Genomic DNA, 16,669 nt, shown 5'->3' with positions numbered 1-16,669 from the left:
CCCGCACCAAGGGGGCGATGGTCAGTTTTACATCCGAGGCCTGTCGTTCCGGACCCCCCCCCCCCCTCTTTCAAATAATTCTGGACCCTCCCCTGGGATATATGTGTTCTACATAAAAATGATTACATCAGAGATGATTTTCGCTACAATAACCACTTTCTATACCAAAGGCGATGCTCTAACTGTCTTATGTTCGGTTTCATCTTAGCTTTAGTTGTCATCAGTACAGTAGGAGTATTGTACGTAATCACAACGGAGATCATTTTCGCTACAATAAACACTGTCTGTGGTCGGGATAATGTTTCTAGTATGTCATCATAATTCACTGTCAAATGAGAGATCGCGCAGATACTTAAATTACCCTAAGGTTTGGCGACGAAAATAAGAGTGGGCATCTTAATTGACTAACCCAGGCGGAACTAGCGGACAACAGCCACGGTTGGTATTCTCTCCCCCCCCCCTTTCGACACCCCCCCCCCCCTCCACACCCACCCACCCACACACACACACACACACACACACCTTCTTAGCCTCGGGGGTACCCTCTGCTCCCTGTTCTTTTATTCCTATGGGCCATAAGTGATAGGCCTATGTTGGGTTGTATTATGCTCTCTCTCTCTCACACACACGCGTGCGCACACGTACACACACACACACACACACACACACACACAGAGGTGAACATAGTGTCAAATGAACGCTGCCTTGCCCAGTTAAAAATGCTGCTTTATAATCTGTTTATATCCTATCTGAGTCACGGTGACACGTGCTACATGTTAGAAATACGATCATAGCTCAGTTTCGATTTGCAGGAATTTAAGAAGTTCCTCTCCAAAAGTCCTTGCGGGTGTGACAGGAATGGTAGTCCACTAGAAACCGTAGTCCATTCCCATTACTCTGTACAGGTGACATTCGTCCCATACACTAACCCCAATACTTCCACTAACCCTAACCTGTAATTCTCACATGGGACCCCATACTTCCTAGGACGGCCATTCCTGTCTCACCAGCCATCTTCAGGGGCGGATTCAGGGCGTCTTCTGGGTCTTCCGGAAGACGGTCAGAATTTCAAGTTTACATTCACGGGTATCTAATTTTTTCTGTCGGAAGACGGTCAAAAATGAAGAATGGAGCAACAAAGATAATTTGGAAGACTGTCAGAAAATATCTCTGAATCCGCTCCTGATCTTGACACATAAAATAAGAATGCAAGAGCACTTTAGATAAGACAAAATGCAAGGAATAGATTATATGTATCTCATACTGGACTTCATGATGCTGATTTAATATAAAACAGCAACGACCCGATACGGATGGCGCCTAGCTCCCTGTACCTTAAAGGTACTGGGTTGACGAGCAGCCACTTTTTAAGGCACTGTCACACTACCCTCTACCAGGGCGACAGATTGATTTTTCACAAATATTCACAGCTATGCCTCTAGATAAATAGACAGTCATTTTGGTCTGATGCCTCAGCAAAATAAATGTCCACAATAATAACCGCGGCCCTGGTAGAGGGTACTGTCACGCCTAGCGAAAAAGAAAAAATTATTCACACGCAGGCAAACGCTACTTTCTACCAAGGCGACAGATTGATCTTTCATAGGATATTCACAGATGTGTCTTTGGATAAACAGACGGTCATGTGGTTCTCTGGAAAATTTGCCTATAGTATCTGCTACCCTGGTAGAGGGTAGACAAACGGGGTGGGGGGGGGGGGGAGTTCGTTAGGATTACGTCGTATGCGTATGTTCAAAATCAATTTCACGCACTGCTTGTATCTTCATTTTAAAATGCTGGAAACAGGGCTATTTCGATCTCAAAATTGTGCGTACAATCGTTGTCACGTACGATTCTCATACGTGCGTCTTGACGCTTTAGGGGTTACAGAGCCTTTAGCAGGGAATGAGCGTCAGCTGGTTACTGTATATGGCTTGGGATAGACACTCCACTAGGATACTTCGAATCATTCTCTCTCTCTCTCTGAAGTCCATACACAACTGCCTTACATTAAATAATCATAAACCATAAATATACTGCAGTATTTCCAGTATTTACCGTGTCCCTGAAGCCCGTTGTTGTGTACACATATCGTAGGAAAACAACTTCTTACAAAACGTACAAAACACTACACAAATACCTGTGAAGTTTCATTGTGTAGTACCTTGGACCCATTCATCATTGTAATTGTCAAAAGCTATAGAAAAAAAACAAGCTGGTATTCGCCTGCCAATTTTATGTTTGCCTAAAGTCAAGATTTCATCAGGGGAGTGGGGGCAGTGATAGGAACGAGGTACTAAAGAACACATTAAAACGAATTATGTACTACAAGGGGGTGGGGTCCCTATAAAGTACTACACGTCCTCGGTGACTGATGTAGACCAGAAACCAGTCTAATACACTCGCCATCAGTCGAATATATTGCTGGGGTAGCGCTAGCAATTTTTTTCGCTTAGCCAAATCATCACTTTTTTGTCAATTTGTTGTGAAATGGTTTTAATTTGACTAAAATTCATCAAATCAAGTCATTTTTGTTTAGCCAATTTAAGTCAGTTTTAGCATTTGGCTAAATTGGCGAGTGCTAGCGCTACCCCAGTATTGATTTACCCTATCAACCTGGGCCTGGAATATCGATCTATGGCGCAGCGGGTTCACTCATCTCTAAGTCGATCGTGCGCACTTGGTTCTCTTGAACCCTTTTAATATTTACCCAACTGGTATATGAGCAAATAACACTACTGGCCGTAGGAAGTTAATCTTAGACCAACTAGATGGGTATGACTAAATGTATCATATCGCAATAGCCCTTATCTAGATATGTGTTTAATATATACACTCAGGGCATGGGTTGCGAGCCTTAAATCGATAAGAATGGACACTGGTCACTCTTCCCAAAGCCACTGCATATTTGATCCTCAATCAAAGCGGCAAACGTACCTCTAAGTATATCTGCTACCCGCTTCAGTTCCAATCAAAATAGAGACATGTCAACATATTTCTGACTGTGAAATATCTCCCGTAGCTCATTTACCTTCAAGATATATATGAACGCCATTTGCTACAACAACCATGCCAAATCATGGCCGCCTTTAATACACTTGCCTGTAAACGCACCGCCCGCTCTCCGAAACACAATAGCTTTGCTGTTTGCGCCCTATTGAAATTATGACTGGTCTGGTGAGCAGGATAAATACTGGCCAGAGGTCAACTGGTCAAGGTATGGTCTAGCCTAGTGAGGCCAGCTTCTCTCGCTCTCGGTTTACGTCATATACAGTGAGCGCTGAATGAGCGCATTGATTGTGTATGAATACACTACAACCGGGTGTGTTCACACTCTATTCGGTTAAAAACCGAAATGACCTCTGTGGACTGACAAGGTGTGTCTTAAACCGGATTACTTACCGGTAAACGGGAGCTGACGTCATGGGACGACCGTGGTGGAATGCCCCCCACCCTCTCCCTGTCTCGTGCCTCAAAAAATGCTAACTGCATGGTACCTAAAAATATCAAAATTGGTCGGCTAAATATATATATGAACTACCGTATTATATCCGTGTCTTTCAATGTTAGACCGGAAAATCGGTCTATATTTTTGGGATCTTTAAGGATTAACACAATATTAATATTAAAAATTATTTCTTTTTTTTTTTTTAATCTCGGTGTGTGTGTGTGTGGGGGGTGCATTTGCTACTAGCGCAGAGCAAATAACGGGGCAACTAAGAATAATGCGATTAAAAGCAAATATTGCATAAAATTTATCCTCTACCAGGGCCCCAGATTAATTTTTCACGAGATATTCACAGATACGTCTCTGCATGGTTAATTCAGGGCACATTTCTCGCGTTGGAGACACAATTATTCTGCGGCCCTGGTATAGAAGGCACACAAAAAGTCCAGTGTCACTGATGTGAATCTGAGAATCGCATTTTGTGGAGTGCTACACACGCGAGTTAATCAAGATGCGTATCATCATTAATTGGCACCTTTACTGACAATACCTTTACGCTACCTAAAGGCAGAATTCTTTCTCCCCCCCCCCCCCCCAAGTCCTATCTATCACTGATAAAAACTACGCCATGAATAATGTAAACTCTGTGGCCAGGGATGTCAAAGGGGGAGGTGTCTTTAACTGAACAGTGGACCTTTAAACTTTTTCAGTTGACTATACACAAGAAACAGCATAGAGACTGTGTCATTAACACGATATAGGGCTAGCATGTACACCTCACGTAGGTAGCTCCAGGGGCGGATCCAGAGATATTTTCTGACAGTCTTCCAACTTATCTTTGTTGATACATCCACCATTTTTGACCGTCTTCCGACAGAAAAAATTAGATACCCGTCAATGTAAACTTGAAAATCTGACCGTCTTCCGGAAGACTCAGAAGACGCCCTAAATCCGCCCCTAAGCTCAACTGGAAATCTGAAATGCCTAAACCGGTCCATCTCCAAGCATCCTAAGATGAACATATATAAGAAAGTAAACGGATGTGCAACGTTGGTAACAAAGATGTTAACCACCAGAACTGACTTAAGTTTTTATTATTATTTTTTTTTTAACCTGGGGCCTGTCTGTAAATAGTCACAATCCAGGCGTAGCTTTTATTTTCAAGTTACTGCAGCACAAAACTATACGCCAAAGATACACTACCATCTACCAGGGCAGCAGATACTATTCTGTTGACAATTATTGCTGAGGCGACAGTACACAGATTAGCCATCTATTTAACCAGAGACATATATCTCTTAATATCTTGTGAAAAGCAATCTGTGGCCCTGGTAGAGGGCAGAGATGCACTATCTGTAAGGCTTTTACCATGACTTCCTGTACGTGGTTTATGTCAGCCGTACGATAGCTTGGTTGTAGCTTGTTTTTTTTTATTGGCGCGTTTTGTTTTATTATGCATAACCACCATGATTCATATGTATGCCCATATGATGTAATAACAGAACACAAAGCCTTTAGGCGATTTTTTAATATGCAAGGTACTTATACAGGGATGAAAAGTTGCTTGGTTTTGTCTTTATACTGTATTGGAATTACTGTCCCATAGTATACCTGTACAGTTGCCCCTCACCCCCCCCCCCCACTTGTTACGCCTTACTTATCAAAGATATATATATATATATATATATATATATATATATATATATATATATATATATATATATATATATTCAGTTACTCTTGTCGACAGACATGAAGTAATACTTGAAATATTAAGTATCTCCAACACCGCTTCGCTCTGCTTTTTATTGTAGCTTTCATTGCTTTTTGAAAGTGTTTACACAAGGCAGTGTTTTCTTTTTCTTTTTGCTATTTCTGCAGGTGTAGCTCTGTCAATCGTCTTTACGCTCTCTCTCTCTCTCTCTCTCTCACACACACACACACACACACACACACACACAATAATACATATCTTGCAGATTTCAGAAATCCATTTTGCTACAAATACGAGGTTTCACTAGAACCTAAATTGTAATGATATGAGAAATAATGTTAAATCTCTCTCTCTCTCTCTCTCTCTCTCTCTCACACACACACACACACACACACATGTCCGGGTAGTAAATGCACGAACGGTGCAGTTTTTAAATGATGTAACTGAATGACGTGGCGGATGAGGTAACGTATCACCTTATAAAACGTACGCACTATCGTATACCTCTGGTAAAGACAGTGTCCCTGATCTTAAACTTAGTTATCTATCAGGATCGATCCATTTCCAATGGGGTTCTCGCTAAATTGCTTTCAACTAAAGCAGCTTAGATGTCTGGTACGCCTACTGAAGCTGCTAAACGATAATTAATTACCCTCTAGCAACTTGAGTAGGCGTTACAGACATCTAAGCCGCTTAAGTTGTTTGCAATTTAGCGAGAACCCCTGCGAGATAGATCGATCCGTAATTAGTACGATAAGGTTGGGAATGGTCCCATAATCTTATTTCTGTGGATATTTGAATTAGAATTTTTTACAGTAAGCAGCACTGGTTTCAGGTATGGAAGGCGGAAAACGGTGCTCCTAAAGTGTGTCTTTCCAAGATCCGCCGTTGCACAAATATCCGGTACCTGTCAGTCATTTTCACACTCGATATAAAAATAAAAAAGAAAGAAGAAAGAAAAAAACATCCAAAAGAAAATAAATAATTTTGACCTACATCTTCGCGTGCTGATAGCATGCACAAAGACCATGTCAGTGTACCGAAAGATTTAATAATAATAATAATAATAATAATAATAATAATAATTTTTACTAGCATCACATAAAGTTGCATGGATTTTACTAGTACAATAAGTTTTACATATTAATACCATAGTTAAATGCATCAAATAAAATTTAATGTAATTTAATTAATGACATTTTTTAAAATTGTTTAAAAGATAAAGATGATAGTTGGTACATTAAGGCAATTTGAAATGTATTAAAAGTCATAAGTCCATTTCAATTCAGCTGAAGAATGCCTTGTGATAAGATGGAAGCGTTGTTTTAATACTAGAAAAGCATTCAGAGAGCGCAGATCTCCGCCAAGGAAGCAAGGTCTCCATCCAATGCCGTTTCACCCCTAAATTTTCGATATTTTTGATTATTGATTATTGATTGATTATTGATCTGGATCACCACCAAAAACTAATCATCTCTTCCTTGACCCCCTTCTGACAGTTCCTGAAAATTTGATCAAAATCGGTCTATAACTTTTTGAGTTATGTTGATGACAGACAGACAGGCAGACAGACAGACAGGGGTGAAAACATAACCTCCTTGTTCACGTGCGCAAGTGTCTCGATTCCATGGCCCCGTATCTCGAAATAGAATCGGTTAAGGAATCGAGACACTACCGCACGTGCGCAACATAGCGAACCTTTCGAGATACGGAGCCCTGTTCATTTTGGTCAGAAAATGGATTTTCCTGGGGTAAAGGACAATTTTCCCACACTTACAATTGGTTAATGAATCGATTCTAATATTCAAAATAAGTCCCTGTTTTTTTTTTTTTTTTTTTTTTTTTTTTTTTTTTTTTTTTTTTTAATATTCTCTTAAGAGATTATTACAGTAGCCAGCTATGGAGGTCACGTGATGTGATGTGATGCAAGAACAAATTCCAGAATAATTGTGTTATCTGCCGTTTTGGTGGTAAAATAGAATTTATTATATTTCTATGAGTTGTTTACAATGTATTTATTGTCAAATATGGATATCAATATGAACATTTAATTGTTATCCCTTTAAGATCTAATATTAAAATGAATATTTCATTATCTTTAATTCACCGTAATGTTTTAACATTAAAATATTCACCTTGTAAGTTACAATGTAGATGTTACGTGTTAATATAGGTTCACCATTGCCTCGTTAAAGCGTTTGAACCAATCAATAGAAATATTCAATAAATTCATTAGCAAAGATTACGGGATCTAAAATCCTTTGATTTCTGGTGTGATAAACAATGTGCCCGATGGCACCATTGACATTTAAATTTTTTTACTATTCAATTAAAAGAAAACATAGGACGACAACAATGATGGATGACAACGAATTTGCAACTGTCGATCTTGTATTTTAGGGCACTGACAGTTCGGGCGTTATATAATATAGCAGTGGCGGATTTAGATAGATAGATTTTATTAGATACATTTAATTATGGTATTAATATTTAAAACTTCTTGCACTAGTAAAATCCAACTTTCTTGGTTGTTAGTAAATATTATTATTATTATTATTATTATTATTATTATTAAAACTTCCGGTACACTGACACTGACTTTGCACAAGCTCTCAGCACGCGAGGATGTAGGTCGAAATTATTTAGATATATTTTCTCTTGGGGGATGTCTGATTTCGATGTATGAAAAAAACCACACCAATGGTCCCCGCTTGAAATTATAATTTTGACTAGCTGATTCAAAGTTCTAAACCGTACCAAATGGCAACGTTCCTTATCCGTCCTGTCACGCATGCGCCATTAGCTCCGCCCCTCTGACTTCTCATGAATATTTAATACTCAGCCCAGACTGCTGCAACGTGCGTCATTCAAATCTGTCCATTTATACTACTTCCGCCTACTGCAACCAGACAGCTAGCACAATCAATAACAGCTTGACCAGTGCCAGTGTTTTATTATCGTGTGCCACTTATGCATCAGTCGGATAGCTTAAATGACCCTAAAGGTCTATCAATGGGACCGTTCCCAGACCCTGTCGCACTAACTGTGGATCGATCTATCTCCTAGGTGATTCTCGCTAAATTGCAATCATCTTAAGCGGCTTAGATGTCTGTCACGCCCAATGAAGCTGCTTGGGGCCGGGTAATTAACTATCGTTTAAAGCAGCTTCAGTAGGCGTGCCAGACATGTAAGCCGCTAAAGCTGAAAGCAATTTACCATCCTATTAGATCGATCTAGGTATGGGAACCCAGTCTATGATTCCATTAATAATTGTATAATTCATAAAATAATGAAAATTAAGTAGCCGTGGCGTGGCGGAGGACTGCACCTTCTGGGCGCTTTTCTAGTTTATTATGAATGATTGACGCACAACCCCTATACATGCATCTGCGTGTGAAAGGAGATCGTTAGAAACATCGCTCATTTCCAATTTGAAAGATCTGGGTCACTGAATCGATGGGACTCGTTGTTTTCCTTTGTAATATACTTCTATGCAAAGCTCCTGTGTATGTTGAAGGCTGTACATGTACTGTCCGCAAAGTCGCATAAGCCTACAGAGGAGATAGAGCACAATATCAGACGTAAGTACTGATATAAATATATCATATATACAACTTTTGTTTTGCATTGATATATATACCGCACTGCTGCGGTGGTTATATATGGCGCAGGTAGTCCGATATTGCCCTATCAGAGCAGGGGCGGATTTAGGCCGTCTTCTGGGCCTTCCGGAAGACGGTCAGATTTTCAAGTTTACATTGACGGAAATCTATTTTTTTTCTGCTGGAAGACGTCAAAATTGGAGGATGAATCAACAAAGATGATTTGGAAGACTGTCAGTAAATATCTCTGGATACGCCCCTGCAGAGCTAAAAGAAACAGGTTATAGTGATAACGTTCATTTGCAACCAAAGGCAGTTGGACTGTACAATTCTGTAAAATATGTTTAAATACAGTGGCAGCGCAGGACAGTACACTATATAAGAACAGTTAGATGTATGGTCATTACATTGAACATATTGGGACGATCTCGCCTCCTTGGGGTATAACAGCCCGCTTGGCGCCAGGTGTCGCTAGTGTGAATTCAGTCCTTCCTCAGTCGCCATTTTGGAAATAACACACCTGTGACTGTGGCACTGCTCATAATAAACATGCCTCAGTATTGTTGTGTACCTGAATGTCAAAGTCGGCAAGGTGGACATAATTTTTCTGGGGATTCAGGGCTTCGTTTGAAGTTGAGGGTTGTCCATGTCAACACACCTTCCATGTTAAAGGGCCAGTCACAACTTGACCCAGGCACAGTAATTAGAGATAGGCGAGTTGCCTCAAAAAGAATACACGTAGAAAGGTTTATTGATCTTGGCAAAACTTATAAAATTTTGAACAGAAAGCTCCATAGCGAGAAAGTGCCCTTAGGACGTATGATTGTCAAAGTGCGTTTTCTTATGTCCAACAGTTTAAGAAATAAAATTTAAAGTGAGCAAACATTTTACAAATTAACAGTTTTTTGTTCTTTTTACAAAATAGCACTTCTCAATTATTTTACTTGAATAGAACCACCAAAATACTTCATCACTTTGAAAATTCATTAAAAAAGCAGCAAAACCAAATTATTTGCTGGAAATAAAACTACCAAATCATTTCATCCCACCAAAAATACTTAACAAAATAGCATCATAGAATTTTTTTTCATTACAGTTAAATATTATTAAAAACAGCATAACCACACTTTTTGTAAAGAACATATAACACCACCAAATTACTTAATAACGGTAAAAAATTTGAAAAAAAACAGCTTAACCATATTTGTTCTGTATTGTAAATAATCTAGCGTCATCAAATTATTTCATTGCACTAAAAACGCTTTAAAGTTTGCACCACCAAATTATTTCATTTTAGCTAAAACATGTTTTTCACAATGACACTTCAAAATTGTGATTGCAGCTAAGCTATCTCATACTTTCTACAAACTAGCTGCCACATACTTCCTATAGTGTTTTTCATAAAATAAGGTGCGCCTGGGAAAAATGCATGTCAAATATCCAGTGTCAGAATGGATCAACTCCACGAACAGATCTTTGCGTGTAAACACAACAAAATAGCAGAGTGAGGATTTGTAATGAACATCTGGTCTTGTAACTGAGTATAGTATTTGTGTGTTTTCTTTAGGCGCAGAGCACCAGATACACATTCCAAAAAGGAGAAATCAGGTCTGGGACCAACTGTCATGTGTCTGCAATGGTTTTGGACACAACAGTGACTCATGCAGTTTGTTCTTCTCTGTAGCTGCCATTATATCTCCAAATTTGGAAGCAATGAACTGCCATTGTCTCTCATTGTGCCAGATTGCGCTCTTTCCTTGTTGTAACGTGCTACGCTCAGTGTCCTTGCTGTTTGTTCCCCAACCTGAAATATTCATGTCCCATTAAAGCATGGAAGATAGTATATTACAAAGGAAAACAACGAGTCCCATCGATTCAGTGACCCAGATCTTTCAAATTGGAAATGAGCGATGTTTCTAACGATCTCCTTTCACACGCAGATGCATGTATAGGGGTTGTGCGTCAATCATTCATAATAAACTAGAAAAGCGCCCAGAAGGTGCAGTCCTCCGCCATGCCACGGCTACTTAATTTTCATTAACTAGTTTCGATTCAATATTATTATTCTATGATGTCACGCATCATCTAGTTTGATAATTGCCTGATTCTTAATATTAGTCCTCTGCTTTCACTTACATCATTCCCTCTATCAATTCTTTATTCTATCCATGGCACTTGGCAATAGTCGTGGTCCACCACTGCCGCCTGTAAGTCAGCTTTAGGGTAGGCATATCTGGTGGCTACATCTATCTTTGGCACTGATGTGAAGTCAGATTCCTGAAGTAATCATTGTATCCTGCTCGATGTCTGAAGTTGGCTGGCCTGGGGTCCAGTAACCGACAGTTTGCATTGCCCCCAATATTATGGGCCTTCTTTGGAGAACCTTATGAAGAAAATAAATAAGTATAACAAAATCTTCGTCTTTCGTTCTACTAAAAAAATATGAGCGTACTCGTACATAGTCTACATACATTGTAACATGACAGATTTGATGTTCACACACCTCGACTAATCTTTGATTTTTTTTTAAAGATTCAAAGATGTTTCAAGCACTAAATGAAAAGAAAACACATACCTTTCTATCAATTCACATTTTCTTCATGTTTTTATGGCACCACATTCAAGTAATTCGCGTTTGAGTTGGTTCACAGTCAGCGACGCGTGCCCACGCTCCATGTTAAATTCTGGTGTAAAACCGCAAACGAGATTATGCGAGATTTTAGAAGGACTGCTTTCACCCCCACCCCATCTAGCGGCAGACCCTCAACGCTGTTATACCCCATTCACAGACAACCGAGGCACGTGTGAGATCTGCAGTTAGCGTTTTTTTTTTCTTGATAAAGGTACCTCTTTGTCGTCACGTTGGTGCCTTTTCTTATACGTTATTTTCCTTATATATACTTAATCGCTATAGTTGACTGTGCCTGAAGTGCCGTAGCCAGGTTAATGTGTCTCGGCTTGGTCGCATGTACACGGGTAGCACACAGGTCCAACAAGAAGGAGAAACCGCATGGTGACCCATTTTGTGGTATCGTGAAATTACAGCAAGGATGACTTAAGGCGAGATAAAAAAAAAAAAAAACACAAAACACTTGCCTAGTCGGTAATGTTATTAGTCATACGGCAAGCAAATGATATAGGACGTATTTTGAACGCGAAGTGAACAAAAGAATGGACAAACTGGGAGTGTAACGCATTAATAACCAGCAGAACTGACTAACTGTATTGTGTGGTGAGAAATACATAGACTGAGCTACACTACATATATCTTTGTGACATTCCCATGGGATATAATAACTGTCAGACGCTGTATGATCTTTGTGGCAGAAACCATCGACATCACGATTATATTTCAGTCTCCGCGCAACACGCCCATCGTCACACCTGTCTTGAGCAAGGTGACATTGCCTGTAGGTTTTGAACGATTTAATGTGATTTTTAATGGCATTTATTCTATATCATTGACTGTCGAATGTACATAGTTGAATGTAACTGTAAATGTATATCGCAAATGGATGTCACCAGTGTAAATAGTGCGAGTGATATTGATCATGCGCAGACATGTCAGAAAGGCGACCAGCTGGTATTCTTTGTTATTTATTTATTTATAGTAACAAGTCACTGAAATAACTTTCATACACCTTTGATGTTAGGCTGTGTGTGTGTGTGTGTGTGTGTGTGTGTGTGTGTGTGTGTGTGTGTGTGTAGACAGTAAGGAACGTGAATGAAAAATCAACGAGGATACTCATCGTTTCATAAATTATTTTTGTGTAGTACTTGTTTAATTTATCGCGTGTGACATAAATCTGTTCAAAATTTTCCTAAACAACATAAAACATTTCGCCAGGCACTTCTTTTTAAAAGTTGATTGCATTATTTTTTATTCTTCGTAATCAACACGATCTAGTTTGCACTTCACTGAATGGTACTGCTTCATTAATTCCCTAAATGTCTTATAATCCAACAATATTCTGTTGGGGATGCTACTTTCAAAGAGAGAGAAATATTCTTGTTGATGCAGACATTGGGTATTTCCTCGGCGACTAGTTTAGGAAAGCGATTCCTACCTTGGCTTCATACATGCTATACAATGATACAGTGTATGTCATCCATCATTCTTTAATAATGTAAGATATTCACCTATTGCTTGTTTGAGGTTAGGATAATTCTGATTCTTCCTTACATTTCATATCCATCAGATGTTGAGAGATCCTACCGCTGTGATTGAGATCGCTAATTGTCTTTATTTTCGAGATTTGGTTCTCCAATCTACCTTGAAAGTAAACTGCCAGCGAACATGGTAACGGAAACTCACTCTTGAAACATAGCGATAGCAGTACTGTACTAACATTAGAAATGGATTCTACAACCCCTAAAACAATAGAAAAGACATATTGCACACTATAGCGCCTTTTATTGTCATTGATGAAACATTCGGTTGGCAGTTTTGTCTGCCATTTTGCAAATCGTCAAATTAAGAATCTAAATAATTGCCTTAAATATAAATAGTTGTCAGATATGCGTTCAACATCCAATTTCGTTACCTGTGAATGAAAAAAAAATCCTACCCCATTGATATGATTGATTTTCATTTATCATTAAATGTTTTTGTCTCAATACTATGCTATAAATTCAACACATTTTATTAATTTCGAAACGGTGAAGAGATAAGTACCGGTAAGGTTCCACGTGAGCAATCTCCGGTAAATATTTCGTCCCAGAGAAATCGCAGTGATGTCACTGTGAGGTCACAGAGAGGTCACAAATGTACCACAGAAAGGTATTTCTTCTCTAGATACTCTCAGATAGTTATCTAGCTATTCTGTGTACGTTTCTGAACATTGTGTCACGCGAGAATTTTTGGGATCAAGGACACTGGTAGAGAATAATAGTATAGATATATCTCAATGTTTGGCTATAGAGCCCATTCGGAACTGCGGACTAACAGATCCTCGGATCACATATGGCCGCCTCACTGGAATGTTTGTTGAGTAATCCCCGCGGGGAATTTATTCAGTGACTTATGGGGAATTAAACTGCAAGCTTTTTAGTGGGTCGCCATATTTGATCTGCAGATCTGTAAGTCCGGTGTTCTGAAAGTGCTCTAAATGTGTGAATGGCAGCGCAAAAATCACTTATGTCAAAAGGTTTTAATTCCTTTCTTTTTGTTCCTTTCAGGCAACAGGATTATAGACGAAGACCACATATGATTCTCTCAGCAGCTGTGTAGGCAGCATGGTCCCGAGGACAGGGTCAGCTATCGTCTACTTTACAATTACTGTCATCGTCATTTGCGCCGCCTTTCTCCTAATTGAGTTTCAAACGAAACCAGTATCCAAACTCGCAAGCATTCCACCGTTTTTAAAATGCACCCATTTTGGAAGTAGGTCATCTGCATTTCTTAAGAATCAGCGGCTCGAGGACACCGGTACAGCGCAGGACAGCCTTTTAAAACAGTTGAAGGAGGATTGGGTTTTCGAGCCCTCAAAAAAACCTTATAATCTTTCCAGGCCAAATAGGCAATCGTGGTCACAAATCGGACAAGCGAAACTCGTGGACGGGATACTCAAACAGCGCCGTAATGGATTCTTTGTCGAGTCAGGGGCTGCTGATGGAGAGGGGAATTCTAATTCTCTCTTTTTCGAGATTTCAAGAGGCTGGGAGGGCCTGCTCGTAGAACCAAACCCGTGGTCCTTTAAAGATCTGTTGAAGAAAAACAGGTGAATTTTTTTCAGCAGATTCTTATATATTCTTAAAAAGTCAAAATAGGCCTACTGGTTTTAAGCCAAACCGAGAGCAAGTAGGCCTAGGTCCTACCTAGAACACTCGTGCACACGTGATAGACCTTTAATTAAGCAAAAGAAAATAAAAACCCTAAATTTCAGAATGTTGTATTTATTATCAAATATACCCTATTTGTGATCTTTAAACAATTAAGTTATTTCGTCTGTCACAAGTACGCATACCAGCAAAATTCTCCTTATTACGGTTGTGATGCCAAGACTATACAAACCTAGAACGTAGAACCCAGTCTACTTTGTAAACCTTGGTTATAATAAGGAAGGAGTTAAAATATCCTTTACAATTATTATTATTATTATTATTGTTGTTGTTGCTGTTGTTGTTGTATAATTGTCTGGTAGGCCTACTCATTGTAGGCCTACGTCCTAAACAATAAAGGTCTATCGAAATTTCGTAGCTTAGGCAAAGCAGTCGAAAGAAAACTCGTTAGGAAGGAGTATCCTTCAGTAAGTCAGTCTCTATATCTGTCTGCACGCCCCCCTTATCTATCTATCTATCCAGCTATCTATCTATCTACTAGTAGGGCCTATCTATCTTACACCCTATTCCTCCTTTCCTTTTACGGCCCCTTGTTCGAATCATCCATTTATGCTTTCGTCCACTTCTTTATCCATTCATCAGTCCCTTTTCTGTACTTCCTTCGTATTTGCCAGTTTTACTTGTGTGATGATATTATCGTTATGCCATCAATTTCCTTTGTTTTAGGAAGGCGTATGCTGTAAACTCGTGCCTAGCGACTAGCCGCTTTCCGGCAGTGGTCCCCTTCACCTTCGCAAAAGAACTTGGAGGAATCTCAGGGAAAAGTTACAAGCTGTTGGCAGCAGAGCAGCATGACTTCCAGGGGATGAGCTGCGTCCATTGCTTCCCCATTCTTTCCCTCCTTGCCGCCGTTGGCCGGAATCACGTGGACTATTTTTCTCTCGACGTGGAGGGAGCGGAAATAGAAATCCTCAGATCGTTTCCATGGAACCAGGTCACCGTGGACGTTTGGACGATAGAGTACGCGGTGCACGGGGGAAGTCCTGATACACCAAGACGGGAAAAGGCGATCAGGAAGATATTTGAAGAGACAGGGTTGTATAAAGACGGGACAATTCTAGGAGGACAAGATATAGTGTTTGTGAGGAAAAATATATAACATGAACTCCTCCATCTCTGCCCACTGTATTAGGCCATGCAGTCTCCTTTATGGATCTTTTTATGGTTACGCGCGTTCGGCACCGGCCTGTCTTGGTATATTGCAAAAAAAGGGGGGGGGGGGACGGGGGGGCGACTAGTGTGTGCAGCACTAGCGATATAAATTGGCTGTCAAGAGTCTGTAGCAATTTAAACGTCAGTTTGTGAAATTTGATAGGAAGTTGAGAAAACCGAGTGTTTTTTACTGGTAATCTCACCCTTTCGAATGCCCTTTAATGACTACTATACCTTTGCCTAATGAATGTAGCATGGGTTGAAGGTTTTCCTTGTCTCAGTTACAAGATGATGGAACCAAGGTCAAATTAAGGTAAAAGGTTTGGCATAAATGGTTCGCTATACGCCTTTGAAAATGCCCCCGAGGTCATATTTTTGTGTCAGGATATGTTTCAAGGCTGCCTTTCCTTCCCGATCCCGACTTTTAGAGCGATAAAAGCCCGCAAAATACTTTGTGCAGGAAGGTTCAAAACATTCAATGCAAGTACACATCCGGGACTGGCAGTGAATCGTAAATAGGGGAAATTGTTGTTTTCTTTTTATTTGACGCGAAGGCGCAAATGTCCCGTAGGATTCGATTCCTTTCAGTGAAGAACATGCAGAAATGCGGGGATTTAAAAAACGGAGCTAAATGTGTTAGCGTGTTTGCTTTCTTGTCAGTTGCGAGAGCGTTCACGTATGTACATCAGGCCCGTAGCCAGCAGTTTCAAAAGGGGGGTTCTTTTTCTGAAAAAGTGGACCTTTTCCCATAAAAACTTCATGTAACTAGATCAAATTTTACCCAGAGTGGACCTTTTCCCAGCAAAAGGGGCGGTTCTTTCGAACCCCCGAACCCCCCCCCTGGCTACGGGCCTGTACATCTTGTCGGACTTTGGATAAGAAATAAAAAGTTTTTATTATTCTTGAAAAATA

The 16,669-nt window shown here is 39.9% G+C and overlaps 2 protein-coding genes and 1 long non-coding RNA gene across 7 annotated transcripts in view; 1 reads left to right on the top strand and 2 right to left on the bottom strand.

Annotated features, from left to right (window-relative positions):
• LOC106165457 (uncharacterized) overlaps nt 1-3,425 on the bottom strand; it is a 16,411-nt gene extending 12,986 nt beyond the window's left edge. The window contains exon 1 of one of the 3 annotated variants that reach the window (XM_087019230.1): nt 3,403-3,425. The gene's annotated coding sequence lies outside the window, so the exon portion shown is untranslated. Of the gene's footprint in view, nt 1-2,937; nt 3,290-3,402 lie in introns of those variants that run through there. The other 2 variants (XM_087019229.1, XM_087019228.1) reach the window with 2 other exon arrangements.
• The window catches only part of LOC106162547 (uncharacterized), a 25,101-nt gene extending 8,432 nt beyond the window's left edge, over nt 1-16,669 (top strand). Inside the window, exons 1-3 of one of the 3 annotated variants that reach the window (XM_013539861.2) lie at nt 8,564-8,743; nt 13,943-14,484; nt 15,272-16,669. In XM_013539861.2, coding sequence (XP_013395315.2) covers nt 14,000-14,484; nt 15,272-15,704 — 918 coding nt within the window. In that variant the 5' untranslated portion in view covers nt 8,564-8,743; nt 13,943-13,999 and the 3' untranslated portion in view covers nt 15,705-16,669. Of the gene's footprint in view, nt 1-8,563; nt 8,744-11,819; nt 12,175-13,942; nt 14,485-15,271 lie in introns of those variants that run through there. The other 2 variants (XM_013539862.3, XM_087019231.1) reach the window with 2 other exon arrangements.
• LOC106162549 (uncharacterized) lies at nt 9,498-11,505 on the bottom strand. The gene is made up of 3 exons (XR_001238350.3): nt 11,340-11,505; nt 10,901-11,147; nt 9,498-10,568 (listed from the first exon to the last, which is right to left on the bottom strand). It is a non-coding gene; the product is annotated as an uncharacterized LOC106162549 (long non-coding RNA).

The sequence above is a fragment of the Lingula anatina genome, chromosome 8, assembly GCF_051362555.1.
Source record: "Lingula anatina isolate TDL-2025a chromosome 8, LinAna3.0, whole genome shotgun sequence".
NCBI lineage: Eukaryota > Metazoa > Brachiopoda > Lingulata > Lingulida > Lingulidae > Lingula > Lingula anatina.
The sequence above is the reverse complement of the archived record's forward strand: the minus strand, read 5'-3'. Positions and strand labels throughout refer to the sequence as shown.